The sequence below is a fragment of the Tamandua tetradactyla genome, chromosome 2 (assembly GCF_023851605.1).
Source record: "Tamandua tetradactyla isolate mTamTet1 chromosome 2, mTamTet1.pri, whole genome shotgun sequence".
Classification (NCBI taxonomy): Eukaryota; Metazoa; Chordata; class Mammalia; order Pilosa; family Myrmecophagidae; genus Tamandua; species Tamandua tetradactyla.
This window is the reverse complement of record NC_135328.1, coordinates 129,730,753-129,757,859: the sequence shown is the minus strand read 5'-3', so window position 1 is coordinate 129,757,859 and position 27,107 is coordinate 129,730,753. Positions and strand designations below refer to the sequence as shown.

At 40.5% G+C, this 27,107-nt stretch overlaps 1 protein-coding gene across 1 annotated transcript in view; it reads left to right on the top strand.

Annotated features, from left to right (window-relative positions):
* CACNA1B (calcium voltage-gated channel subunit alpha1 B) overlaps positions 1-27,107 on the top strand; it is a 221,428-nt gene that overhangs the window by 82,616 nt on the left and 111,705 nt on the right. The window contains exons 13-15 of the mRNA XM_077148869.1: positions 13,803-13,915; positions 16,776-16,907; positions 17,138-17,210. Of these exons, the coding sequence (XP_077004984.1) occupies positions 13,803-13,915; positions 16,776-16,907; positions 17,138-17,210 (318 nt within the window). The remainder of the gene's footprint in view (positions 1-13,802; positions 13,916-16,775; positions 16,908-17,137; positions 17,211-27,107) is intronic.

Below are 27,107 nucleotides of genomic sequence, written 5' to 3'. Positions count from 1 at the left end.
CTATAAATGTCTGTTAAGTCTAGCTCATTTATAGTAATATACAGATTCTGTATTTCTTTATTGATCCTCTGTCTAGATGTTCTGTCCATTGATGAGAGTGGTGAATTGAAGTCTCCAACTATTATGGTATATGAGTCTATTTCCCTTTTCAGTGTTTGCAGTGTATTCCTCACGTATTTTGGGGCATTCTGGTTCGGTGCGTAAATATTTATGATTGTTATGTCTTCTTGTTTAATTGTTCCTTTTATTAGTATATAGTGTCCTTCTTTGTCTCTTTTAACTGCTTTACATTTGAAGTCTAATTTGTTGGATATTAGTGTAGCCACTCCTGCTCTTTTCTGGTTGTTATTTGCATGAAATATCTTTTCCCAATCTTTCACTTTCAACCTATGTTTATCTTTGGGTCTAAGATGTGTTTCCTGTAGACAGCATATAGAAGGATCCTGTTTTTTAATCCATTCTGCCAATCTATGTCTTTTGATTGGGGAATTCAGTTCATTGACATTTAGTGTTATTACTGTTTGGATAATATTTTCCTCTACCATTTTGCCTTTTGTATTATATATATATCATATCTGATTTTCCTTCTTTCTACACTCTTCTCCATACCTCTCTCTTCTGTCTTTTTGTATCTGACTCTAGCGCTCCCTTTAGTATTTCTTGCAGAGCTGGTCTCTTGGTCACAAATTCTCTCAGTGACTTTTTGTCTGAGAATGTTTTAATTTCTCCCTCATTTTTGAAGGACAATTTTGCTGGATATAGGAGTCTTGGTTGGCAGTTTTTCTCTTTTAGTAATTTAAATATATCATCCCACTGTCTTCTTGCTTCCATGGTTTCTGCTGAGAAATCTACACATAGTCTTACTGGGTTTCCCTTGTATGTGATGGATTGTTTTTCTCTTGCTGCTTTCAAGATCCTCTCTTTCTCTTTGACCTCTGACATTCTAACTAGTAAGTGTCTTGGAGAACACCTATTTGGGTCTGATCTCTTTGGGGTGCGCTGCAGTTCTTGGATCTGTAATTTTAGGTCTTTCATAAGAGTTGGGAAATTTTCAGTGATAATTTCTTCCATTAGTTTTTCTCCTCCTTTTCCCTTCACTTCTCCTTCTGGGACACACACAACACGTATATTTGTGCGGTTCATATTGTCCTTGAGTTCCCTGATACCCTGTTCAAATTTTTCCATTCTTTCCCCGATAGTTTCTGTTTCTTTTTTGAATTCAGATGTTCCATCCTCCAAATCACTAATTCTATCTTCTGTCTCTTTAAATCTATCATTGTAGGTATCCATTGTTTTTTCCATCTTTTCTACTTTATCCTTCACTTCCATAAGTTCTGTGATTTGTTTTTTCAGTTTTTCTATTTCTTCATGTTCAGCCCATGTCCTCTTCATGTCCTCCCTCAATTTATCGATTTCATTTTTGAAGAGGTTTTCCATTTCTGTTCGTATATTCAGCATTAGTTGTCTCAGCTCTTGTATCTCATTTGAACTATTGGTTTGTTTCTTTGACTGGGCCATATTCTCAATCTTCTGAGCGTGGACAGTTATCTTCTGCTGCTGGCATCTGGGCATTTAGTCAGATTTCCCTGGGTGTCGGACCCAACAAGGTTGTAAGATTTTTCTGTGAAATCTCTGGGTTCTGTTTTTCTTATCCTGCCCAGTAGGTGGCGCTCGTGGCACACGTTTGTCTGCGGGTCCCACCAGTAAAAGGTGGTGTGGGTCCTTTAACTTTGGAAAACTCTCGCCGTCCAGGAGGTTCGCTAGCCGAAGCGGCTTGGAAGAGTGCCGGCCGGCCCGGGGTCCGAACGCGGGGAGGGTCGCTGGCCGCCGCAGCCCGGGAAAGCGCCCGTCCGAATTTCCTAGTCGGCCCGGGGCACCAAGCTTGGCGGGAGGGCACCAGCCGCAGCGGCCCGCCCGGGAGAGTGCACGTTCCTGGGGAGTCACGGGTTTGGAAGGGCCCCCCCCCCGTCGCTGTTCTCCGCGGCCTGGGGATTTCCAATCCAATTCTCTCAGTTGGTCCGGGGGGCCGCACGTGGTGTGGGCGCAAGCCGCCGTGGTTTGAGGGGACCGCCTGTCCAATTCTCCCAGCCGGCCCGGGGAGGGGGAAGGGAGTGACTCCAACCGCTTGCCGCCCCACCCGGTGAAGCCCGCGCCCCTCGGCGATCTCACCAGAGCGGGTTCTCTCAGCCAGCCAGCCGTTCCAGGATGGGGTACGCTGTCTTTTTTTATCTCTGTCGTGGCTTTGGGAGCTGTTCTGTATCGTTTCTACTCCCCTAGTAGCTGTCCTGGAGGAGAAACTAAGATCCGCGCGTCTTACTAAGCCACCATCTTCTCCGGAAGTCCCTCTCTTCACCTTTTTAACAAAGTCCTTTGAGGTACAGAAGCTCTTGATCTTGAGGCGGTCCCATTTGTCTCTTTTTTCTTTTGCAGCTTGTGCTTTAGGTATAAAGTATAAGAAGCTACCTCCTATTACTAGATCTTGAAGATGTTTCCCTAGATTTTCTTCTAGAAGTTCTATGGTTCTGACTCTTACACTTAGATCTTTAATTGTTTTGAATTAATTTTTGTTTGAGGTTTAAGGTAGGGGTCCGGTTGAAGTCCAGTTCTCCCATGCCCATTTACTGAACAGACTATTCTATCCCAATTCAGTGGATTTGGGGACCTTGTCAAAGATCAAATGCCCATAAGTTTGGTGGTCTATCTCTGCACTCTCGATTCTATTCCGTTGGTTGATCCTTCTGTCTTTGTGCCAATACTTTGCGGTTTTGACCACTGTGGCTTTACAGTAAGCTTTAAAGTCAGGAAGTGATAGTCCTCCCATTTCGCTCTTGCATTTCAGGATATCTTTAGCTATTCGGGGTCTCTTTCCCTTCCATATAGATTTGATAATCAGCTTTTCCAAGTCTTCAAAGTTGGGTATTGGAATTTTTTATTGATATTGTATTGAATCTGTATGTCAATTTGGGTAGAATTGACATCTTAATGATATTCAACCCTTCTATCCATGAGCATGGAATATCTTTCCACCTATGTAGGTAGTTTTTTATTTCTTTTAGCAATTTTTTGTAATTTTCTGTGTATTAGTCCTTGACATCCCTAGTTAGGCTTATTCCTAGATACCTGATTCTTCTGGTCACTATTTTGAATGGAAATTTTTCCTTGTCACCTTATACAGCTCATTGTATTAGAACCATTACTGATTTTTGTACATTAATCTTGTATCCCACCGCTGTGCTCAATTTATTAGCTCAAGTAACTTTGCTGAAAATTTCTTAAGGTTTCTAAGTTTAGGATCATGTCATCTGAAAATAATGAAAGTTTTACTTCTTCTTTTCTTATTTAGATGCCTTTTATTTCTTTCTCCTGTCTAATTACTCTAGCTAGGACTTCTTATACAATGTTGAATAGTAGTGGTGACAGTGGGCTTCGTTGTGCTGTTCTCAAGCTTAAGGGGAATGCTTTCAGTTTCTAACCATTAAGTATGATGCTGACTGTGGGTTTTTCATATATTCCCTTTATGATCTTTAGAAAGTTTCCTTCATTTCCTAACTTTTGAAGTGTTTTTATCAGGAAAGAATGCTGGATTTTGTTGAATGCTTTTGCAGTATCAGTCAATATGATTGTGTGATTTTTCCCTTTCAGTTTGTTAATGTGTTGTATTAGATTGGTTGATTTTCTTATGTTGAATCACCCTTACATTCTAGGTATAAATCTCACTTGGTCATATTATATAATTCTTTTAATGAGGTGTTGGGTTCGATTTGCTAGTATTTTGTTAAGAATTTTTACATCTATGTTCATTAGCAAAATTGCCTCTAGTTTTCCTTTCTTGTAGTGTGTTGTCCAATTTTGGTATTAGACTGATGTTAGCTTTATAAAATGAGTTAGGTAGTGTGCCTGTTTGACTCTACTTTAATTCTCATTCAGTATTGTTGGGTGGTACTTTTTGATTGTTTCCATGGTGATGTGACCCACCCAATTATAGGTGGTAACTTTTTATTAGAATGGTTTCCATTCAAGGTGGGATTATTGGCCCTTTAAGAGGGAACCATTTTGGAAAAAGCTTTAGAGCCACGAGAGTTACCAGAACCACCAGAGCCAACAGAACAGACAGAGTCCCAGGGAAGCTGTTGAAGACAAAGCTGGCAGATCTCACTGTGTGTCTTTCTAGCTAGAGAGAAACCCTGTACCTCACTGATCTTCTTGAACCAAGGTTTCTTTCTCTGGATACCTTAATTTGGACATTTTCATAGTCTTGTCTTAATTTGGACATTTTCACAGCCTTAGAACTTAAATTTGCGACTTATATTCCCCTTTTTAAAAAAACATTCCATTTCTTGTATATTGCACTCTGGTAGCTTATAAACTAGATCAGGTAGCATTCCTTTTTTCCTCAAGAAGAATTTGAGCAGGATTGGTGTTAATTCTTTTTGGAATGATTGATAAAATTCTGTGAAACCATCTGGTATTGGGCTTCTCTTTGTGGGAAGATATTTAATGATTGAGTGAATCTCTTTACTTGTAATTGGTTTGTTGAGATCATCTAATTCTTCTCAAGTCAGTATAGGTAATTAGTGTATTTCTAGGAATTTGTCTACTTCATCTAAGTTGTCCAGTTTGCTAGCATATAGTTCTAATATCTCTAATGATTTTTTTTTTATTTCTTTATGATCTGTGTTAATGATCCCTCTCTCATTTCTTTGTTAGTCTAGCTAGGAGTCCATCAACTTTATTGATTTTTTTCCCAAAGAACCAACTTTTGCTTTTGTTGATTCTTTGTAATGTTTTATTGTTCTCCAGGTTGTTCATTTCTGCTTTAATCTTCATTATTTCTCATCTTTTATTTGCTTGGAGTTAGTTTGCTGTTCTTCCTCTAATTCTCCAGGTGAGCAGTTAAATCCTCATGTTTTGCTCATTCTTGTTTTCTCATATAAGCATTTAGGGCAATAAATTTCCTCTCAGCACTGCCTTTGCCACATCCCATGCGTTTTGATATGTTGTATTCTCATTATCATTTGTCTCCAGATATTTCTGATTTTTCTAGAAATTTCTTCTTTGACCCACTGATTATTTAAGAGTGTGTTGTTTAAGCTCGATATATTTGTGAAAGCTCTGGTTCTTTGGTGATTATTAATTTTGAGCTTTATCCCATTGTGATCAGAAAAGTGCTTTGGTTAATTTCAGTCTTATTAAATTTTTAATGACTCAGTATGTGTCCCAGCATATGATCTATCCTGGAGAATATTCCTTGTGTGCTAGAGAAGAATGTATATCCTAGTGTTTTGGTGTGTAATGATCTATGTTTGTCTGTTATATACCATTTGTCCCATTGTTTGGTTTTTCTGTTTCCTTGTTGATCCTCTGTCTGGTCATTCTATCTACAGTGGAGAGTTTTGTATTGAAGTCTCCCACTATTACTGTTGAAACATGTAAAGCTCCCTTCAGTTTTTCCAATGTTTGCCTCATGTACTTTGGAGCTCCTTGATTGTGAGTGTATACATTTATGATTGTTATTTCCTCTTTGTGAATGTCCTTTTTATTAATATATAGTGTCCTTTTTTTGTCTCTTATGATATCTTTACATTTAAGTCTATTTTGTCTGACATTAGTATAGCTATTCCTGCTTTCTTTTGATTACAGCTTTGCATAGAAGATCTTTTTCTATCCTTTCGCTTTCAATCTACCTGTTTCCTTGAGTCTAAGATGCATCTCTTGTAAATAGCATATAGATGGATTATATATTTTTAATCCATTCTGCCAGTCTGTATCTTTTAGTTTGTGAGTTTAGTCCATTAACATTCAAAGTAATTACGGTAAAAGCCGTTCTTGACTTTACCATCTTATCCTTTAGATTTTATTTGTCAGATCTGTATATTCTTTTCTTTCTCTCTCTTTTTATCCTTTAAATTATCTTTACTCATATTCTTCAACTCTGCTGTTTTCCAGATCTCCCTCTCCTGTCTTTTTTTTCAGCTGACAGGTCTTCCTTTAGTATTTCTTATAGGGCAAGTCTCTTCTTGACTAGTTCTCTCAATCTTTGTTTGTCTTTGAAGATTTTAATCTCTCCCTCAATTTTGAAGGATAATTTGGCTGGATAAAGAATTCTTGGCTGAAAGCCTTTCTCATTCAGGATCTTAAATATATCATACCACTGCCTTCTCGCTTCCATAGTGCCAGTTGAATAGTCTGAACTCAGTCGTATATGTTTTACCTTGAATGTAGTAGATTGCTTTTCTCATGCTGCTTTCAGGACGCTCTGTTTCTCTTCACCAACTGATGTTTGATTAGTATGTATCTTAGAGTAGGCCTATTTGGATCTGTTCTTTTTGGAGTTCATTGGGCCTCTTTGATTTGCATATTTATGCCTTTTATAAGGCTTTGGAAATTTTCCCTGATTATATCTTCAACTAACTTTCCTAGCCCTTTACTCTTCTCTTCTCCTTCTGGGACACCAGTGATTTTTATATTTGTGCATCTCTCATTGTCCATCATTTCCCTGAGATCCAGTTCCATTTTTTTTTCATCTTTCTTGCCATTTATTCTTTCATGTGCTCTAGTTCAATTGTTCTGTCTTCTGGCTCACTTATTCTTCCTTCTGCTTCTTTGAATCTGCTATAATGTGTCTCTAGTATATTTCACATTTTGTCTATTGTGTCTTTCATATCTATGAGCTCTGCCATTTTACTGTATAATCTTTCAAATTCTTCCTTATGCTCTTCTGATATCTTTCTGATATCCTTTAATTGTATTTGTGAAAGTTCTCTTTCTCTGGTGGTTTTTAATTTCGAGCTTCATTCCATTGTGATCAGAGAAAGTACTTTGAGTAATTTTAATGTTTTTAAATTTGTAAAGACCTGTTTTGTGTCCCAGCATATGATCTATTCCAGAGAATATTCCATGAGCACTAGAGAATAATGTATATCCAGGTGTTTTGGGGTGTAACAACCTACATATGTCTGTTAGATGTAATTCATTTATCAAGTTGTTTAACTTTTCTATTTCCTTGCGATCCTCTGTCTGGCTGTTCTGTAGAGGAGAGCAGTGTATTGAACTCTCCAACTCTTACTGTTGAAACGTCTGTTGCTCTCTTCAGTTTCGCCATTGTTTGTCTCATGTACTTTGGAGCTCCTTGGTTCAGAGCATAGACATTTATGATCATTATTTCTTCTTGGTGAATTGTCCCTGTTATTAATATATAATGTCACTCTTTGTCTCTTATGATGCCTTTATATTTAAAGTCTATTTTGTCTGATATTAATATGACTACTCCCGCTTTCTTTTATTTGAGCTTGTGCAGAACATCTTTTTCCATCATTTCACCTTCAATCTATTTGTATCTTTGTTTCTAAGATGAGTCTCTTGTAAGCAGCATATAGCTCGATTATATTCCTTAATCCATTCTACCAATCTCTGTCTTTTAAGTGGTTAAGTTTAGTCTGTTAACATTCAAAGTAATTACTGTAAAAGCGTTTCTTGAATTCATCATCTTATCCTTTGGATTTTACTTGTCAGATCTATATATTCTTTTCCCTCTTTCTCTTTTTATTCTTTAAGTTACCCTTACTGGTACTCTTCAATTCTGTGCCTTCCTCCAGACCTCCCCCTCCTGTCTTTTTTTTTTTTTTTCCAGCCAACAGAACTACTGTTAGTATTTCTTGTAGGGTTGGTCTCTTGTTGACAAATTTTTTCAGCATTTGCTTGTCTGTGAAAACTTTTATCTCTCCCTCAGTTTTGAAGGACAATTTGTCTGGGTACAGAATTCTTGGCTGTAAGTCTTTCTCTTTCAGTATCTTAAATATATCATACCATTGCCATCTCACCTCCATAGTACTGACTGAGTAGTCCAAACTCAGTTTTGTGTGGTTTCCCTTGGTGTAGTATTTTTTTCTTTCCACTTTTGGGATTTTCTACTTCTATAGTTGACAGACTGATTAGTATGTGTCTTGGGGAAGGCCTATTTGGATTTATTCTATTTGGAGTTCATTCAACTTCTATGATTTGCATATTTATATCCACTGTAAGGGTTGGGAAGTTTTCTCCCATTATATCCTCAACTAATCTTCCTAGCCCTTTACTCTTCTCTTTTCCTTCTGGGACACTGATGATTCTTATATTTGTGTACTTTGTTTTGTCCATTGTTTCTCTGAGAGCCAATTCAAATTTTTCCATCTTTTTTCCCATTTGCTCTTTTGTGCATTCAAAATCAGTTGTCCTGTCCTCTGATTCACTTGCTGTTTCTTCTGCCTCTGCAGATCTGCTGTTGTGTGTCCCTAGTATATTTTTTATTTGATCTACTGCCTCTTTAATCTCTATGAAATCTGCTATTTTTCTATTTATACTTTCGAATTTCTCTGTGCTCTTCTATTGTGTTTTTGATTTCCTTTATGTCACTAGCCATCCATCTGATTTTATTTAGCAAAGTTATATGAACATCTTTGATTGGTTGTTCCAAAGTCTGTGTCTCCTGCAGATCCTGTGTGATCTGTCTGCATCCTCACATGGCTGGTGAGCTTCTGTTGCCTTGGAGGCAGGTAAATACCTTGATAGGGTTCCTTTACTTACTTCCTCATCCCTGACTCCTGCTCTGTGCATTCCTGAGGGCTCCTGGCCTCCATTTGGAGATGGGCATGTTAGGCTGTTTGCACCAGCTGGATGGTCTCTGGGTCTCTATGTCTCAGCTCTTCAGCTTTTGTAACCAGGGTTTCCCTATGTGGGGTAGAAGATTCTTCCAGGTGACTTACACCCTGGAATTGCCATTCCCAGTCATCTGTTTCGTTATAAATATCTTTGAGTATTTCCATAGTCTATGTTCCCTCTGGAACCTTTATCTGGTCATTTGGCTGGGTCATTACTGCCCAGATCTTCAGGTGCTTTGTGATTTTCTGTTGTGTTCTGGGCCTTTGTTAATATCTTGTCATATTTATCTTGCAAGTTGGTTTCCTTTACTCATCTAAAGTTTTGTATTTAACTTTGTTTTCATTGAAGGTTTCATTTTGTACTTGGTTTGCCAATAATTCCCCGCCAAATCAAGGTCCAGATCTCATGTGGGGGGTACAGTTCAACTTGCAGGTCTGGTAGAAGCTAGGTTTGGATGTACGGGTAGTTCAATGGCAGAGTGGCTGCCCACCACACAGGAGACCAGAGTCAACTCCCAGTCCGTGCACTCCCCCCAAAATAAAGAAAGATAATAATAAAATAAAGACATGAAAACCAACGAGAACAAAAACAAAACACACCTCAAAAGTAATAGGCCCCAGAGGCAAAATGAGACACCCCAAGATATATTGGGAGTGAACTCAGACTGGTGCACACCTAAGGGAGAGGAAATTTAAGAAAAAAATAAATGAAATAAAATAAAATAAAAATAATATATAAAATAAGAAATAAAAATAATCAATAAAAATAAAATAGCTATAAAAATAATGAAAACAATTATACTACTAGTAAAAAATATATAGAAAGAATGTCCCTTTAAAAAGGGTGAAAAGAATAACAAGAATATTTAGAAAAGGGCAGTGCCATGTTTGCCAGCCTGCATTTACCCATTCTCACCAGCAGGTGGCAATCCCGAGGCTCCTCCCTTCGGCTTCCCCTTCCTGACCACAGGGCCTCAAGGATGGAATGCTTGGGAAGGTGGCTGCTCCCATCTGGAAGTGGGTGGACTGCTGGTCCCTGCCAGCAGGACCGGGAGTCGACCAGTACCTGGGGGTCAGCTGACCTGCATGTTGCTGGGTCCACCAGATACCACGCCTATGGGGTGGATATTCCCGCACCCAGCCAGGCGATCACTCCCAGTGCCCAGAGGCCTGTCCCCTCATTATTTCTCCCTTATGATGAATGATCAGGTCTGCCTCCGGAGTCTCTGTGAGCACTCTGTGAGTCCATTATAACCTGTGTGGGGAGGTCTCCCCATCCCACAGCTGGGCAGGCTGGAGCCGAGGACAGTCAGCTCCCTCCTACTGCACCTCCCCCCACAGTGCAGCCTGTCCCAGTGGGGATTTAGTCACCTGACCCACCTCCCTGTCCCTGTCCCTATACTTCCCCACCATTCTCCTCCCCCAAAGACTCTAGAGACCCTGTTTGATTACTTACATACGTCAGGACTGCAGTCTTGGTCATTTTCTCCCTGTTGCCTATCTTGTTCCATGGAGCAGGGGTGAACTCATTCCACTCTGCTCTGTCATCTTCTCAGAAGTCTCCCCCCCCCCCCCTTTTTTTTGCATGGGCAGGCACAGAAAATCGAACCTGGGTCTCGGGCATGGCCGGCGAAAATACTGCCACTGAGCCACTGTAGCCTGCCCTCCCTTGTTTTTTTAAAACAGATTTGCTGGGTATAGAATTATTTGTTGCTGTTTTTCTTGCTTTCAGCACTTCACATGTGCCATTCCACTGCCTTCTGGCCTCCATGGTTTCCATGATAAATTGGTACTTAGTCCTATTGAGGCCCCTTGGATTTGGCGCATTATTTCTCTCATGTCTTTCAGAATTTTCTCTTTATCTTTGGCGTTTGGCAGTTTGTTATAATATGTTGTGGTGTGAGTCTATTTGGGTTTATCCCCTTCACTGACTTTTTTCTCCAGCCTGCTCTGATCTGCTCTTCGTCCCTGTAGGGAATTTTTAATTTCTGTTAATTTCAGCTTTGTTTGGTTCCTTTTTAAATTTGTTTTTTCTAATGATACTCTCTTTGTGTTCATCCATCATTTTCCCGATTTCCCTCAGCCCTTTCCATGTTTTCTTTCAGTTATTTGAGCATGTTTAGGATCATTTAAAAAAAAACATTAGGTGTTTCCTAGGTCTGGTTGTCCCCATTGATGGTATATAATGCTTTAATTTTCTCCTTTGCTTGAACGATTACTTTGTATTTCTCTGTATGTTTTGTTATCTCTTATTGAAAACTGGACGTTTTGCTATTTTAATGTGTTATCACTGAAATTTAGACTCTGAGGCATCTGTTCCTTTAACTAGTAGCCAGCAAGTATTATTACAGAACTTTCCTTGAATCCCAGGAGCAAACAACAAAAATAGTATGGCAAAAAAGAAAATGGCTTTCCCAGGTGTGATAGTTAGATTCAGTTGTCAGCTTGGCCAGGTGACAGTACCTAGTTCTGTTGCTGTGAACATGAGCCAATGGTACGTGAACCTCATTTGTTGCTGATTACATCTGCAGTCGGCTAGGAGGTGTGCCTGCTGTAGTGAATGATGTTTGATTTAATTGGCTGGTGCTTAAATGAGAGAGGCAACCTAGCACAGCCCAAGCAGCTCAGCATACCTCATCTCAGCACTCATAGCTCAGCCCAGGCCTTTGGAGATGCAGAAAGGAATCACCCCAGGGAAAGTTTTTGGAACCCAGAGGCCTGGAGAGAAGGCCAGCAGAGATCACCTTGTGCCTTCCCATGTAAGAAAGAACCTCAGTGGAAAGTTAGCTGCCTTTCCTCTGAAGAACCAACAAAATAAATCCCCTTTTATTAAAAGCCAATCCGTCTCTGATGTGTTGCATTCCAGCAGCTAGCAAATGAGAACACCAGTCTTTGCAGATTGGTCTCTGTGAGTGCTGTTTCACAGCTTTTCCATACAATGGAATTAAAGAATAGCTTGAAGCTAGAATGTAGGGGACTGACTCCCTGATCATTTCTCTGCATGTATTTTATCTTTGGCATGCACATGTGGCCCTAGGAATTCTCCCATTTACAAGGATATGAGTGTCCCCTCTTCCCTAGGAAATAGTTTCCTTAAGGTCCCTGGCACTGCACACTATGTCCTATAGCCAAGAATCCTTGCCTTGGGTAGCCATGAATTGAGTTTTTCTCCCACAGTATTCTTTAGGACCGCTCTTTGAGCTGCCTTCTACACATAAGACAAGTTCTGGGATGGCAGTCCTGTAAAGAGTGTCCTGATTCAGTCTCTCTGGCTGCCACCAGACAGACTGGTCCTAGCATATATGCTCCTAGTTTGTGCTTGAGGGTTACTCTGCTCCCTCTGGAACCCAGACCAGGGACCTGCACTGGGAGCCCAGTTCAGCTCCATGCTGCTCTGATGAGGGAACGGGGGAGGAGCCAATCAAGGCACCACAAGTTCCTGTCATTCTAAACTTGCCTTTTTCTTGATTCAGCACACACCGTTACTGCAATCCTTTAATTGTTTTCTGGAGCTTTGAGAAAGATGTTTCTTTCAGTTCTTGCTGGTTGTTCAAAGAGTCTGTGCACAGATAGAGCCCTGAAGCTTCTCCTTCTACCACCTTGAACAAGGCAGGGCATCATAGGAGATTATCAAGAAACTGAAAAGACAATCTGTAAAATGAGAGAAAATGGTGGCCAATCATTTATCTGGTATGGGTTTAATATCCAGAATATATAAAGAACTCCTGCAGCTTAATAATAAAAAGACAAATAACCCAATTTAAAAATGGACAAAAGACGTCAGTAGTCATTGATCCAAAGAAGATATACAAATGGCCAGTAAGCACATGAAAAGATGCTCAACATCTTTAGCTATTAGAAAAATGTAAATGAAACCCATAGTAAGATAACTCTTCACACATGCTAGGATAGCTGTTATTTAAAAAATGGAAAATAACAATTGTTGGTGAGGATGCAGAGAAATAGGAACCTTTGTTTGTTGTTGGTGGGAAGGGAAAATGGTGTAGCTGCTGTGGAAGACAGTTTGGTGGCTCCTCAGAAAGTTAAGCAAAGAATTGCCATATGACCTGGCAACCCCACTTCTAGAAATATATCCAAATGAATTGGAAACTGGGAACCAAACTGTTGTTTTCACACCAGCACTTATAGCAGCATTCTTCACAGATAATGTGTTTTTGTTTGGGATGATGAAAGAGTGCTGCATAGATAGTGGTGAAAGTTAGACAACATTGTCAATATGCTTTATGTTACATAAACATACACTTAAAATGGGTAAGATGTTTTTAACATATATTTTGCCACAATAAAAAGTGAAAAAAAGAATAAAAAATGAAATATTTTATTTTACCTTCATTATTACTTCTCTAATGCTTAGCTTTTCCTTAAATAGGTCCACATTTCTGATCCATGTAATTTTCTTTTTCACTCAATAACTTAACATTTTTGCAAGGCAGGTTGATAGTTAAGAAAATTCCGCTAATTTGTGTTTCTCTGGGAAAGTTTTTATTTTTCCTTCACTTTTGAAGAATAATTTTGCTGGGTATAGAATTCTAGATTGGTGGGTTTTTCCTTCAACACTTTAAATCTTTCCCCTACTCTTTCTGAGTCACTCCCCCAGGACTGGCCGGATGGCCCTTCTCAGAGTATATGTGAGGGGTGATGGTCACCTTGGATAGGTGCCAGAGGCCTGCTGACCTCTGGGTCCCCAGCTTCCACACCCGTGGGTTACCCCACCATAAAGCACATGGGGCACACTTGGTGACCGTGTGCGGACTCCTGTCAGCGGGAAGAAAGAGTCAACCACAATTCATGAATCTGACAACCTCCAAGCAGTGGCAGGACAGGGAGGGGAAGTTACAAGGAACTGGTTGGTGGTCAGGGCTGTCTGAAATGGTTTGCCTGAGGCAAAGCACAGATGAGACATTAGACAAGTGGGTTTAAGGTCAGGAAACTGACAGGTATAATGCCGCCCCATGTCCTGTCTCCTTGCCAACTTCCAGTGTCTGTGGGTTGAGAGGTGACAGGAAGGACAGGTTGTCCTGAAGATTAAGGAGCTTGACCTGTGCAGGGTGGAAGGCGGGGAGTGGGGGCAGGCGATGCCTAGAGATGCAGGGTGACCACATGTGGGGACGCTGACACGTACACACAACGCCGTCTCCTTTGTAGGTCATTGTGGGGAGCATCTTTGAAGTGGTCTGGGCTGCCATCAAGCCAGGAACCTCCTTTGGGATCAGCGTGCTGCGGGCGCTCCGCTTGCTGAGGATCTTTAAAGTCACCAAGTACGTGGTCTTTGTGCTCCCAGGTGCGGGACAGGGTGTGAGGTGTGGAATGTGTGCTCTTGGTGCGGGACAGGGCGGGAGGTAGGCAGCTCTGGCCCAGCGAGTTTTGCCAGCTATAGTGCAAGGAATTCAGGGTTCCAGCCTGGATCTCAACCATCGGGATGTTCTTTTTGTGGCTTATAATTAGCTTACATTTTAAAAGATGGTTATGAAGCAGCACATGCTAAGATACAAGTGCATCCCAGCAGGACACGTCTGCCTTGGAGCCGCTTCTAGCTCGGGGCTGCCAGCCCTCTTTCTAGTTCTCCAAATAGCTTGCAGTCCGCTATTTCAGACCATCCCCTCTCATGAAACCCCCTTTATTGTCTCCCCAACCTTCAAAAGATGAATTAATAGAGAAAATGCATGTTAACAGATGGAAGTATTTTCATCTTGCTGTCCCTGAATCTACCCACCTACCTTGCAGCCCCCACTCTAGAGAAGGGAGAGAGCTCAGGGTGACCTGTGCAGGCCTGTGTTGGAGTGGCCCCTGAGCCCTGAACCCATGGCCTCCAAGAACCAGCCTGGAGCCTCCAGGGCCCCCCTGCCCAGCCTGCTTCCTCTGCTCTCTCCATTCTTGGGCGTGACCCTATGTTGTGAGTCTCCTGAGATGAGGATGCTGAATTTCCAGTTTTACCTATTTGATTCTCAGATAACCCCGTATGCATGTTGCTCCATTCTGCATAGAAGAACTGATGGAATGCAGTTAGTGAGGGGAGCTGGGACAAAATCTGGTCCCAGTCCTGCCAGAGGTTGGAGTGGAGGGCAAGAGGGACAAAAACTTTTCCACCACAATTCTACCAGTAGCAAAAGCTGGAGGTCACCCTCTCTTAACCATGGTTGACCAACTGGGAACCCACAACTGCCCTGGGTTCACCTCACCCTGGATTCTGAGGCTGCGATGCCACCAGCAGCTGAAGTGCAGGATGCCAGCGTCCCCTGGCCCTGCAGTGTCCTTGGCAGCCTGGGCCATGGCCTTGCAGGGTCAAGCACCAGACCTGCTGCCACAGGACCCACTCGGTCCCACATGGGCACCACCCATCATGAATGGGGACATCTCTCTGAATAGAGCAAGTCCCATCGGTCTTTCACCATCCACTTGAACTTTCAGCCCAAGACCGCTGTGGACACGAGGGTGTATGTACAGCAGAGTTTGGGCTGGTCTTCTGTGGGAATTCAGGCCAGTTAGGTCTGCCAGCATTTGCTGAGCATTTAGGGTGGCATGTCCTCAGTCTTCCGCCACTTTCCTTGAGATTCCAAGGGAGAGGGGCCCGGTGAGTGCCAGCAAAGGCTGCCAAGAGCACACTGTCTCAGGGGCTTCAGGACGAGGATAGTCCTCAGTTGCCTGGAGGAGGGCCAGTTCAGACCCCTACTCGCCCAGGCAGGTGGCTGGATTCTTTTTCCAGAATGTTTTGGTCCTTCTGCCCGCCAGCCCTCAGGCACCTTGAGTAGAAGACCTGGGAGTGGCCTGGGCCTCCTGGATGCTGGACCATGTACAGCTTTATGTTTCCTTCTACCTGGAGTGGTGACCTCTTACCCAGTCATGGCCAGCTCAGCGAAGTGGATGGCTGGACCTGGTTGGGGCTCTCCAGCCTGGGTGCAGGGCTTGGCAACCACAAGAGATGCAGCGCAAGCTCTGGGGAGCCCAGAGCAGCACAGGGGGCAGGCCTGAGGTGAAGAAGAAGAAATAGGAACAGCGGATGATGAGGGTCAGGAGCACAGCTTCGTGTCATCAGGCCTGCACCTTGCTTTCCTTACCTGTAAAATGGGGACAGAAGTAGTGTTTACCTCCAGGATTTCAATCACACTTGCAAAATGTTCGCTATAGGGTCTTGTAAATGGTGGATGCCTAATAAGTGTTAGCTGTTGATGTTATTGTTACTAATATTTTCTTCGTACCTGAAGTAATGCTGAAGGAGCAACAGATGTTTCAGTTTAAGAAGGGAGGGGCTTTCCAGGGTGAGGGTATAGCATATACAAAGGAACAGAGGCATGTTAGCGTGTCCCTGGGGGCCTGGGGGTGACTCCCTTGGACTTCTGAGAAATCTGTGCACCCTGGGTCTCCTGAGAATGTTCCCTCCAGGACTGGAGGCTATGCCTGGAGGAGGCCAGTCACTGACTTGTCACCAGCAAGACCATCAGCAGATTCCGGTGGGAGCCTGCTTGCCAGACCTTGTTGGAGGCTCTGGAGATGCAGATGTAAAGGAGATGGACAGTTTCTGCCTTTCAGGAGTATTTGTGTGGCAGGATGGGGAGGAGAAGAGCATTGGGGGAGGCTAAGAAACCGATCTGTCACATCCCCACCCCAAGTGCAGGCTCCATACTACTCGTGGGTCTTGGAGGTGCTTGCCACTGAACACACTGCCTGGTGCAACTGTGCTTTTATCACAAGCTTTTATCACAAGCTTGCTGCTGAAGGCTGGTGTGTGTTCTGGCTCAGCTCTGTTATCGGCCTGCTGAAAACAGACAATTCCAGGACCTGTGGCCAATGGATGTTGCAGGGAGAAGGAGAGGGAGAGTGGGCCAAGGATGAAGTCTGGGTTTTTTGGCCGCCTGATGGATGGTGGCATTTTCCTGCTGAGAAGAGTGACAGGAGGAGGAGCAGGTTTGAGATAGTAGAAATGGTGAGCTGAGCACTGGACACGTGTCTGTGCCTCCCAGTGGGCCTCCAGGTAGAGAAGTCCAGGATGGTGGGTCTCGAACTCCAGGGGAGATTTCAGTGGGAGCATCAGGGCTCAGAAGGGCACAGAAGGCACAGGCTGAGAGCCAAGGGCCAGATGAGGGTGAAGCTCAGTGTGCAGACCTGCCTGTCTCCCTCCAGGTACTGGAACTCCTTGCGGAACCTGGTCGTGTCACTGCTCAACTCCATGAAGTCCATTATCAGCCTCCTTTTCCTGCTCTTCCTCTTCATTGTGGTCTTTGCTCTGCTGGGAATGCAGCTGTTCGGGGGACAGTAAGTGGTGCCCTAGAGGAGAGGGTATGAGCAGCCTTCCACTTGGAGTTTGAGTTCTGAGCAGACAGTTCTGCTGCTGATCTCCTCCACCTGCCTTCCCTCCCTGAAGGTGCTCACTGGGGATTTGGGGAGTTACCCCCAGGCTGGTGACTCTGAGAAAGCAGCCCATTGCAGTCTGTAAACAGCTTCTGATGGAGCTGCTGCTTCCCAAGATTTCTTGTTTTTCTCAGGTTCAACTTTCAAGATGAGACTCCGACAACCAACTTTGACACCTTCCCAGCTGCCATCCTCACTGTCTTCCAGGTAAGGCTGTCTGCACACTCCTGGTCTGCTCACTTCTCATCTCCTTGGGTGCTGGGAAGGTATCCTCTTCTTGGTTCCTGAGCACAGCTCAGACAGCTGGCATATCAGACAAACTTTCCATAATACGTAAGAGATCACATAGGGGGTGGGCCACAGTGGCTCATTAGGCAGAGTTCTCACCTGCCATGCCAGAGACCTGGGTTTGATTCCAGGTGCCTGCCCATGCAATAAAAAAAAAAAAGAAAAGAAAAAGAGATCACATAGGAAGTAACCATAGGCAGGTTTGCAATGTGTGGGTCTCCAGTTCTAGACCCCAGGCTGATTGGGAGGGAAGCTGGATGCTACAGTGCCATCTAAGGGGCGAGTTTAGCTCCTTAGGGACCAGACTGTCTGGCAGATACTGGGCTTCAACTCACTAACTTATCTTCTTGACATCTCAGGCCTGGCATCATGGCTCTCTTTTCTTCTCCGAGAACAAAAGCACAAACACTCCATAAACACCTCTCCCCAGTGTCTAAGACCATAAGAGGCCCCTCAGTTCTGTTTTGTATCTGGAGCCCATGCTCCAACCAAGTTCCTTGGAAGTCAAGGCTATGGGCCCATTTTCTGCCATGACTGACCTCACCAATATGTTGACACCACTGTATTTCCACTCTTCTGACCCTCTTTGTGTGCCACATCAGAGAACATGTCGTCTCACCACCATGACCCTTGGGAAAGTCTCACAGGCTGCATGACCTCTAAGCCATAGATTTTGCTTAATGCCCCTAGCCTCTTAGGCTATCAATCCTATGGAACTTGTTTTTGTGCTTCCTGTCCCTTGCTCTGAGTTCCTGTCAGCCCAGGCTCAGCTCACCATTCTTATTGCTTAGCCTTGTACGCCCTCCTTCTGATTCCCTTTGCTTGCCATTCAAAATTCCTCTGGACAGTTGTGGTCCTGTGGCCACACAGGAAGAAGTAACCTCTCCTCATCAGCCTCCTTTGCTCAATCACCAAGTGGATCACAGTCCTTAGGAAAGGTTATGTGGCTAAACCTATCCTTAAATTACAAAACATACAAAGAAAACAGGAAATTATTACCCATTCTTGGAAAAAAATATTTGACAGAAGTCATTTCTGAGGAAGCCTAAACATAGAAATTACTGGTCAAAGATATTAAATCAACTGTTGTAAATATTCTTAATGAGCTAAAAGAAACCATGGACAAAGAACTAAAGGAAATCAGGATTAGGTATGAACAAATAGGGAATGCCAATAAAGAGACAGACATTTTAAAAAGAAACCAAGTGAAATTCTAAAGGTAAAAAAGTACAGGTGCCAAAATGAAAAATTCATTAGGGCGGGCCACAGTGACTCAGTGGCAGAGTTCTCGACTGCCATGCCAAACCCGGGTTCAATTCTCAGTGCCTTCCCATGCAGAAAGAAGAAAAAAATTCATTTGAGGGGTTCAAGAGAAGATTTGCATAGGTATAAGAAAGAATCAGCAAGCTTGCTGATAAGCAACTGAAATTATCCTATTTGAGGATCAGAAATTTAAAAAATGAGAAAAATGAACAGACCTGAAAAAAAAATTGTGAGACACCATTGCACGTACCAAAATAACATCATAAGAGTCTGAGAAGGAGAAGAGAGAAAGAGACAGTAAAAAATTTTTGAAGAAATAGTAGCTGAAAACTTCCCAAATTTTATGAAAAACATGAATATACACACCCAAGAAGCACAATTCACTCCAAATAGAATAAACTCAAAGATATCCACAATGAGATGCATTATAATCAAATTATTGAAAGAAAAAGACAAAGAATCTTGAAAGCAGCAAGAGAGGCACAACTCCTCAAGTATAAGGGATCCTCAATAAGATTAGCAACTGATTTCTCATCAGAAATCCTGGAGGCCAGAGGCAATGGAATGACATTTAAAGTCCTTTCAGGACTGTGAACCAAGAATTTGCTATATGGCAAAACAATCCTTCAATAATGAGGGAGAAATTAAGACATTTCCAGAAAAGGAAAACCCAAGGAAATTTGTTATTTGTAGACCTTCCCTACAATATGCTTAAGGGAAGCTACCATACTGGAAGGAAAGGACACTAGACAGTAGCTCAAAGCCAAATGAATAAATAAAGGACACTGGTAAAGATAACTGCATCAGTAAATGGAAAAACCAGTATTATTGTTCTTTTAGTTTGTAATGCCTCTTTTTTCCTGTATAATTTAAAAGAAATGTATAAAACAGTAATTATAAATCTATATTATTGGCACACAATGTGAAAATATGTAATATTTTACCATAATGTTATAAAAAAGGTGATAGAGATGCATAGGAGCAGAGTGTTTTTATACTATGGAAGGATAAGCTGGTATTAGTCAAACTAGATTGTTAAAAGTTTAAGATATTAACTATAATCCCCAAGATTATACTCAGTTATTTCACTAAGAAAATAACTTTTAAAAAGTATACAGAAGAGGAAACAAGAAGGGAATCAATGGATACATATTAAAAAATCAACTAAATACAAAAAAGGTAGTAATGGAATAGAGAAACAAAAAAATACAAGACATACAGAAAATAAGTAGCCAAATGAATGGCAGAAGTAAGTTCTTCCATATCACTAATTACTTTAAATAAAGATGCATTAATTTCTGCAATTAAAAATGTAAGAATGTAAGAGTAGATTAAAAAAGATCCATTTATATTCATGTCCCAAGAGACATATTTTAGATACAAAGATATAATGAAGTTTAGAAAGTAATAGGATGGAAGAAGATAGCCCATGCTGTGCTGGTTTGAAATGATGTATATACCCTAGAAAAACCAGGTTTTAATCTTAATCCCATTTTATAAAGGCAGCCGTTTCTTCTAATCCCTATTCAGTATTGTATGTTTGAAATTGTAATTAGATCATCTCCCTGGAGATGTGATTTAATCAAGAGTGGTTGTTAAACTGGATTAGATAGAGGCATGTCTCCACACATTTGGGTGGGTCTTGATTAGTTTGAGGAAACATTTTGGAGAATGGGAGATTCAGAGGGAGAGCAGAACAACATAGCCACAAGAAGCCGAGTCCACCAGCCAGCGACCTTTGGAGATGAAGAAGGAACATGCCTTCCAGGGAACTTCATGAAACAGGAAGACAGGAGAAGAAGCTAGCAGATGACCCAAGTTTGCATTGTGCCCTTCCAGATGAGAGAGGAACCCTGACTGTATTTACCATGTGCCTTTCTGATGAGAAAGAAACCTTGACTGTGTTTGCCATGTGCCTTCTCACTTGAGAGAGAAACCCTGAACTTCACTGGTGTTCTTGAACCAAGGCATCTTTCCCTGGATGCCTTTGATTGGACATTTCTATAGACTTGCTTTAATTGAGACATTTTCTTGGCCTTAGAACTCTAAACTGGCAACTTATTGAATTCCCCTTTTTAAAAACCATCCTGTTTCTGGTATATTGCATTCTGGCAGCTGGCAAACTAGAACACATGCAAATAGTAACCAGAAGGTAACTGGAGTGGCTTTATTGTCAGAATAAAAATTAAGTCAAATAAGGTTACAAGAAGGACATTATATATATGGCTAAAAACGTCAATCCATCAAGAAGATACAATGATTATAAACATATAAATGTTAAAAACAAAGTTCCAAAATATATGAAGCAAAATTTGACAGAACTAAAGGGATAAATACACAATTCTACAGTAAGAGTTGGAAAATTCAGTATCCCATTTTCAATAATGGATAGAACAATAAGACAGAAGTTTACAGTTCTAAGGCTGTGAAAATACTCACATTAAGGCAATAATATGAAAATGTCCAATCTAAGGCATCCAGGTAAAGATACTTGGTTGAAGAAGGCTAATGATGTTCAGGTTCTCTCTCAGCTGGAAGGGCACATGGCACCCTCTGCTAGCTTTCTCTCCAGGAGTCTTCAATGGCTTCCCCAGGGCTCTGTCCATTCTGTTGACTCTGTCCATTCTGGTGGCTCTCGTAGCTCTTTCCAAATTGGTTCCCTCTTAAAGGGCTCCGGGAAGCAATTCTACCTTGAATGGGTGGAGACATATCTCCATGGAAACCATCTAATAAAAAGTTAACACCCCACACTTGGGTGGGTCACATCTCTATGGAAACAATCTAAAAGATACCACCCACCAATACTGAGTGAGGATTAAAGGACATGGCTTTTCTGAGAGTACACACAGATTCAAACCAGCACACCAATCCTTATAGAATGCAGCAAAAGCAGTGCTAGAAGGGTAATTTATAGTTGTAAGTGCCTGTGTTATAAAAGAAGAATGATTTCACCTCAATAACCTAAGTGGACCCCTTAGGGAACTAGAAAAAGAAGAACAAACTAAACTCAAAGCTAGCAGAAGGAAAGAAATAATAAAGATTAGAGATAAATGCTATATAGAATGGAAAAACAATAGCACATATCAGCAAAGCCAAATGTTGATTCTCTGCAAAGTCCACACAATCGACCTTAGCTAGGTTAAGAAAAAAGAGAGAAGATTCAAATTATTAAAATCAGAGATGAAAGTGAGGTCATTACTTTCAACTTTAGATACACAGAAAAGTTCATAAGATAAAATTATGAACAACTGTATACCAACAAATTGGATAACCTAGATGTAAGATACAAACTACTAGAAACATGCAGACTACCAAAAGTGATTTAAAGAGAAATAGAAAATATGAATAGATCTATATAGCAAGTAAGAAGATTGAGATAGTATCCAAAAAACCTCCCAACAAAGAAATGCCCCATACCAGATGAAGCCAGTGGTGAATTCTGCCAGACATTAAAGAATATTTAACATCAATTCCTTTCAAACTCATTCACAAAATTGAAGAGGGAAGAATACTTCCTAAATCATTCTGTGAAGCCACTACTATCCTGATACTGAAGCCAGACAAACAGAAAATTGCAGGCCAATATTCTTTATGATTATAATACAAAGTCCTCAACAAAAGACTAGCAAACAAAAAATAGCCTATTCAAAGGATTATACATCACAACCAAGTAGGATTTATCCCAAGAATGCAGGAATGTGGGTCAAATTATGAAACTCAATAAATGATTTGATTAATAAAATGAAGGGAGAAAACCACAGGATCGTCTCAGTTGATGCAGAAAAGGCATTTGACAAAATCCAACACCATTTCATGATTAAAACACTTAATAAACTAGGAGTAGAAGGAACTTTTTCAACATGAAAGAGGCCATATTTGAAAAGCCCATAACTAGCATCAAGTCAAGGGTGAAAGACTGGAAGCTTTCCCCCTGTGATCAGGAACAAGACAAGGATGGCTGCTTTTACTACTTCTCTTCAACATAATGCTGGAAATTCTAGGCAGCCAGAGAAATTATTCAAGAAAAGGAAATAAAAAGTATCCAAATTGGAAGAAAGAATTAACATTAATTATTCTAGCAGATGACATGTTCTTATATTTGAAAAACCCTAACTAATCCACAAAAAATGTGAGAGCTAATAAGCAAACATATCACATTGCAAGATGCAAAGTCACAACAAAATCAGTTACAATTCAGGGGTGCAAGAGTAGTTCAGTGGTAGAATTTTCACCTGTCATGCGGAAGACCCAGGTTTGATTCCTGGCCCATGCACTTCCGAAAAAAAAGATTCAACAAATGGTGCTGCAAAAACAGGATAGACGTGGGAAAAGCATGAAACGTGACCCTCACCATACAGTATATAAAAATCAGCTATATTTTCATACACTAGCAATGAATAATCTAAAAATAATTCCATCTATAGTAACATCAAAAAGAATAAAATATTTAGAATAAACTTAACCAAGAGCTCAAAGCATGTATTCTGAAGACTAGAAAACATTACTGAAAGAAGACATAATTAATGAAACATATTCCATGTTCATGGGTTGGAAAACAATATTGTTAAGCTGTTAATACTACATGAAATGATTTACAGATTCAATGCAATCCTTATAAAATCTCAATGTGTTTTTTGCAGAAATAGAAAAACCCATCCTAAAATTTATATGGAATTTCAGTGGCCCCAAGTAGCCAAAACAGTCTTGAAAAAGAAGAAGAAAATTGGAGGACTCACACTTCCTGATTTCAAAACTAAGTAGAAAGCTACAGTAATCAAAACATTGTGGCTCTGGTATTAAGATAGAGATAGAGGATATATGTGTTAGCCCAGAAATAAACCATCACATATGTAGTCGATTAATTTTGACAAGGGTGCAAAGACCATTCAAGTATCTTCAAAAGATGGTGCTGGGAAAATGGAATATCCACACGCAAAAGAATGAATATGAACCCCTACCTCACACCACATACAAAAATTAACTCAAAATGGATTACAGACCTAAATTTAAGAGATAAAAGTATGAAAGTCTTAGGGGAAAATGTAGGAGCAAGTCTACATGACCTTGAATTTGGCAATGGTTTCTTAAATATAACATCAAAAATACAGGCCAAAAAAGAAAAGCTAGATAAATTGAACATTATCAAAATTAAAAACTTTTGTGCATCAAAGGATACTGTAACGAGAGTGAAGAGAGAACCCACAGAATAGGAGAATATATTTGCCAGTCATATCTTTGATAAATAATAAATATCCAGGATATGTAAAGAACCCTTAAAATTCAACAACTAAAAAACAACCAACCCAGTAAAAAAGCAGCAAAGAATTTGAATAGACACTTCGAATAAGATATGCAAATGGCCAACAAGCACATGAAAAGGTGTTCAATGTCCTTAGTCATTAGGGAAGTGAAAATCAAAACCACAATTAGATACCACTTCACACCCTACTAGGATGGCAATTATGAACATCAACAACAAAAGCAAAGCAAAACAAAAGAAGATAAGTGTTGGCAAGTATGCAGAGAAATTAGAACACTCCTGCATTGCTGGCAGGAATGTAAAGTGGTACAGCCACTGCTCTGGTGGTTTAACTTTTTGAGTCAAATTTAGAATTACCATATGACCTGACTATTCCACTGCTAAATATATACTCCAAAGAATTGAAAACAGGGACTCAGATACTTGTATGCCAGTATTCATTGCACCATTATTCACATTAGTCAAAAGGTAGAAACAACCTCAGTGTCCCTCAACAGATTAATGGAGAAACTAAAATGAAGTGTGTGTGTGTATAAATATATATATGGATATTATTCAGCCATAAAAAAGAATAAAGTTCTGATATATGCTACAACATGTGTGAATCTTGAAAAAATTATGCTAAGTGAAATAAGCCAAACACAGAAAGATAAATACTGCATAATTTCACTTATCAAAATGTCTAGAATAGGCAAATTCATAGAGACAGAAAAACTAGAGATTCCCCACAGCTGGGGGCCCTGGGCAGAGAGGGAGGAGAGTTACTGCTTACTGGGTACGGAGGTTCTGTTTGAGGGTGCAGAAAAAGTTCTGGAAATTGATAGTCATAATGGTTGCACAACACTGTGAATGTATTTACTGTCATTGAATTGTATACCAAAATTTTATATCATAAAATGGTAATTTTAAATGGTAATTTTATATCGTACAAATTTTACCACAATAAAATACTTTTTAGAATAAAGCAACAAGCCATGGACTAGAAGAAAGTATCTCCAGTGTCAGCAAATAACTAACTTAGGGTTCGTATTCAGAATGTATCAAGAACTTCTACAAATCCAAAAGAAATTAATGTGATAAGAGAGAGCAGAGGATATAAACAACTCAAAGTAGGGCTGATGAATAAACCTCTAAAGCTATGGTCAGTCTTTTCAGGGGTCAGGGAAATGAAAATCATACCCATAATGTCACGCCCTTTCCTGGCCATCATTTGGCTGGAATTAAAGAATAGACCAGAGTTCTGGAGAGGATGTACGGAAGCGACTCCTTTCACTGCCGGCAGGTGGTGGACCACTGTGGAGAGCACTTGCATATGTTGGCCCCTTGGAGCCTCATGTGAGCAGTTCTTGTCCCTGGAAAGTTCTTGCCCACGTGCACAGAGGGACACCTACAAGACCATCGTAGCAGCGTGAAAAGTAGTTGCAGAACTGGGAAAACGCCCGAGTGGTCATCACCAGGAGAATGGGTAGGAAGAGTGTGCTGCATTTGTAGAGCAGGGAAAAGGAACGACCTAGAACCAAATGTCTCAACATGGATAAGTCCCAAACATAATGCTGAGAAAAAAGCAGGTTTTGTAATTATACACAGAATAAGATACTAGTTAAATAAGGTTGAAAAACACAAAACAGTATTATATATTATTCATGATCAACATGCAGTAAAAGTATAAAAGCTTGCCTAGGAATGGTAAGCATCAAGTTCAGGACTCCATTTACCTGTCTAGGCTGGAGGGGACTGTTGGAAAGCTGAGCGGAGAGGAAGGAGACGGGGTGGGGAGGGGTCTGGTCAAGAAACTTTGACCGTATTTTGATATTTTATTTCTTAAGCTGGGTGGTAGATGTTTGTTAAATTATCTTTCTGAAGGTTTAAAATATTACATAATTAAAAACAAAGAAATACAAATGATTAACTAAGTAAACATTAACCAAAGAAAGCTGTTATTGGAAATAAATATCAGCCCCAAATAGAAGTTAAGATAAAAGCTTTAGTAAGAATAAGCATATCGCATAATGATAAAAAATCTCCATGAAGAAACTTTTGCAGTAATGACCTTATATGACTTAACAACAGTCTCAAAATGCATTGAACAAAAATTGATAGAATTACAAGAAGAAATTAAAAGCCCACCATTGTGTAAGAGATTTCAAGTTTGTCTTTATAGAGTGAAGAATGACGCTGGTAAAAGACTATAAAGAAAGTGAAAGCGCTGATGATCATAAGTATGAGCCAATTGACGTATGTAGAACTCTGCACCCAACAGAGAACAAATGCCATATTCATTATTTTGAGACACAGAACACTCACAGAAATTGACCACTTGTTAGATTACAATGAAAATTCCCACAAAATAAAGAATTGTTACCCTACAGAACACATTCTTCATATCATTTAAATAGACTAGAGACCATTGAGAAAAAGCGTTCCCTATATTTGAAATCTGAAAGGTGCACTACTAAATATTGGGGTAAAGAGGAAATCACAATGGAAGTTATAAAATGTTTAGAATAGAACAAGAACATAAAAACTTACGAGATAAAGCTGAGTTAATACTTAGAGGGAAATTTAGATTTTAAATGGAGTGATCAAAATGCAAGAAAGACTAAAGATAATTAAGTACTCATCTCAGGAATATAGAAAAATGAATAATAAACTGAAGAAAACCTGAGGGCAGGAAAATCATAGTATATGAGCAGGAATGAATGAAATAGAAAACTAAAAACCCAGTTGACAAAATCATAATAAGCTTGTTCTCAGGAAAACTAATAAAGTAGAAAACTTTATAGCAAGTCTGATAAGGAAAAAAAAGCACAAATAATTATAGTTCTAAAGGGAGATATGATACAGAAAGGTGGGAGATTTTTTTGAAACCCCAAAGAATGCAAGGGTGATTGAAAGCTTAGATGCATTTTTATAGGAAAAGATAAATTAATTAAATTGGCTGAAGAAGAAATCATAACTTGGATAAAGTCATAACCATTAAATAAATTGAACTGTAGCCTGTCTGCTTCCTGCCCTGGATCCAGTCAGTTACAGATGTGAGTTTACCAACTTCAGAAAACAGATAATAACTGTCTTAACTCATTTCACAGAAGGGAATGAATCACTCATGAGACTAGTACAGCCTTGATCCTAGAGCCAGAAGTAGGCAAAGCAATGTGTCCCTGGCCCCTAAGCACTGCCCCACACAGCGGACACCCTACACATTGGCTTGGTCAGGTGGACACCAACAGTCCAAAATAAAACAATCAAAACTCAAACCCTGCTGGGTATTAAAAAACAGAACCTCATAGCTA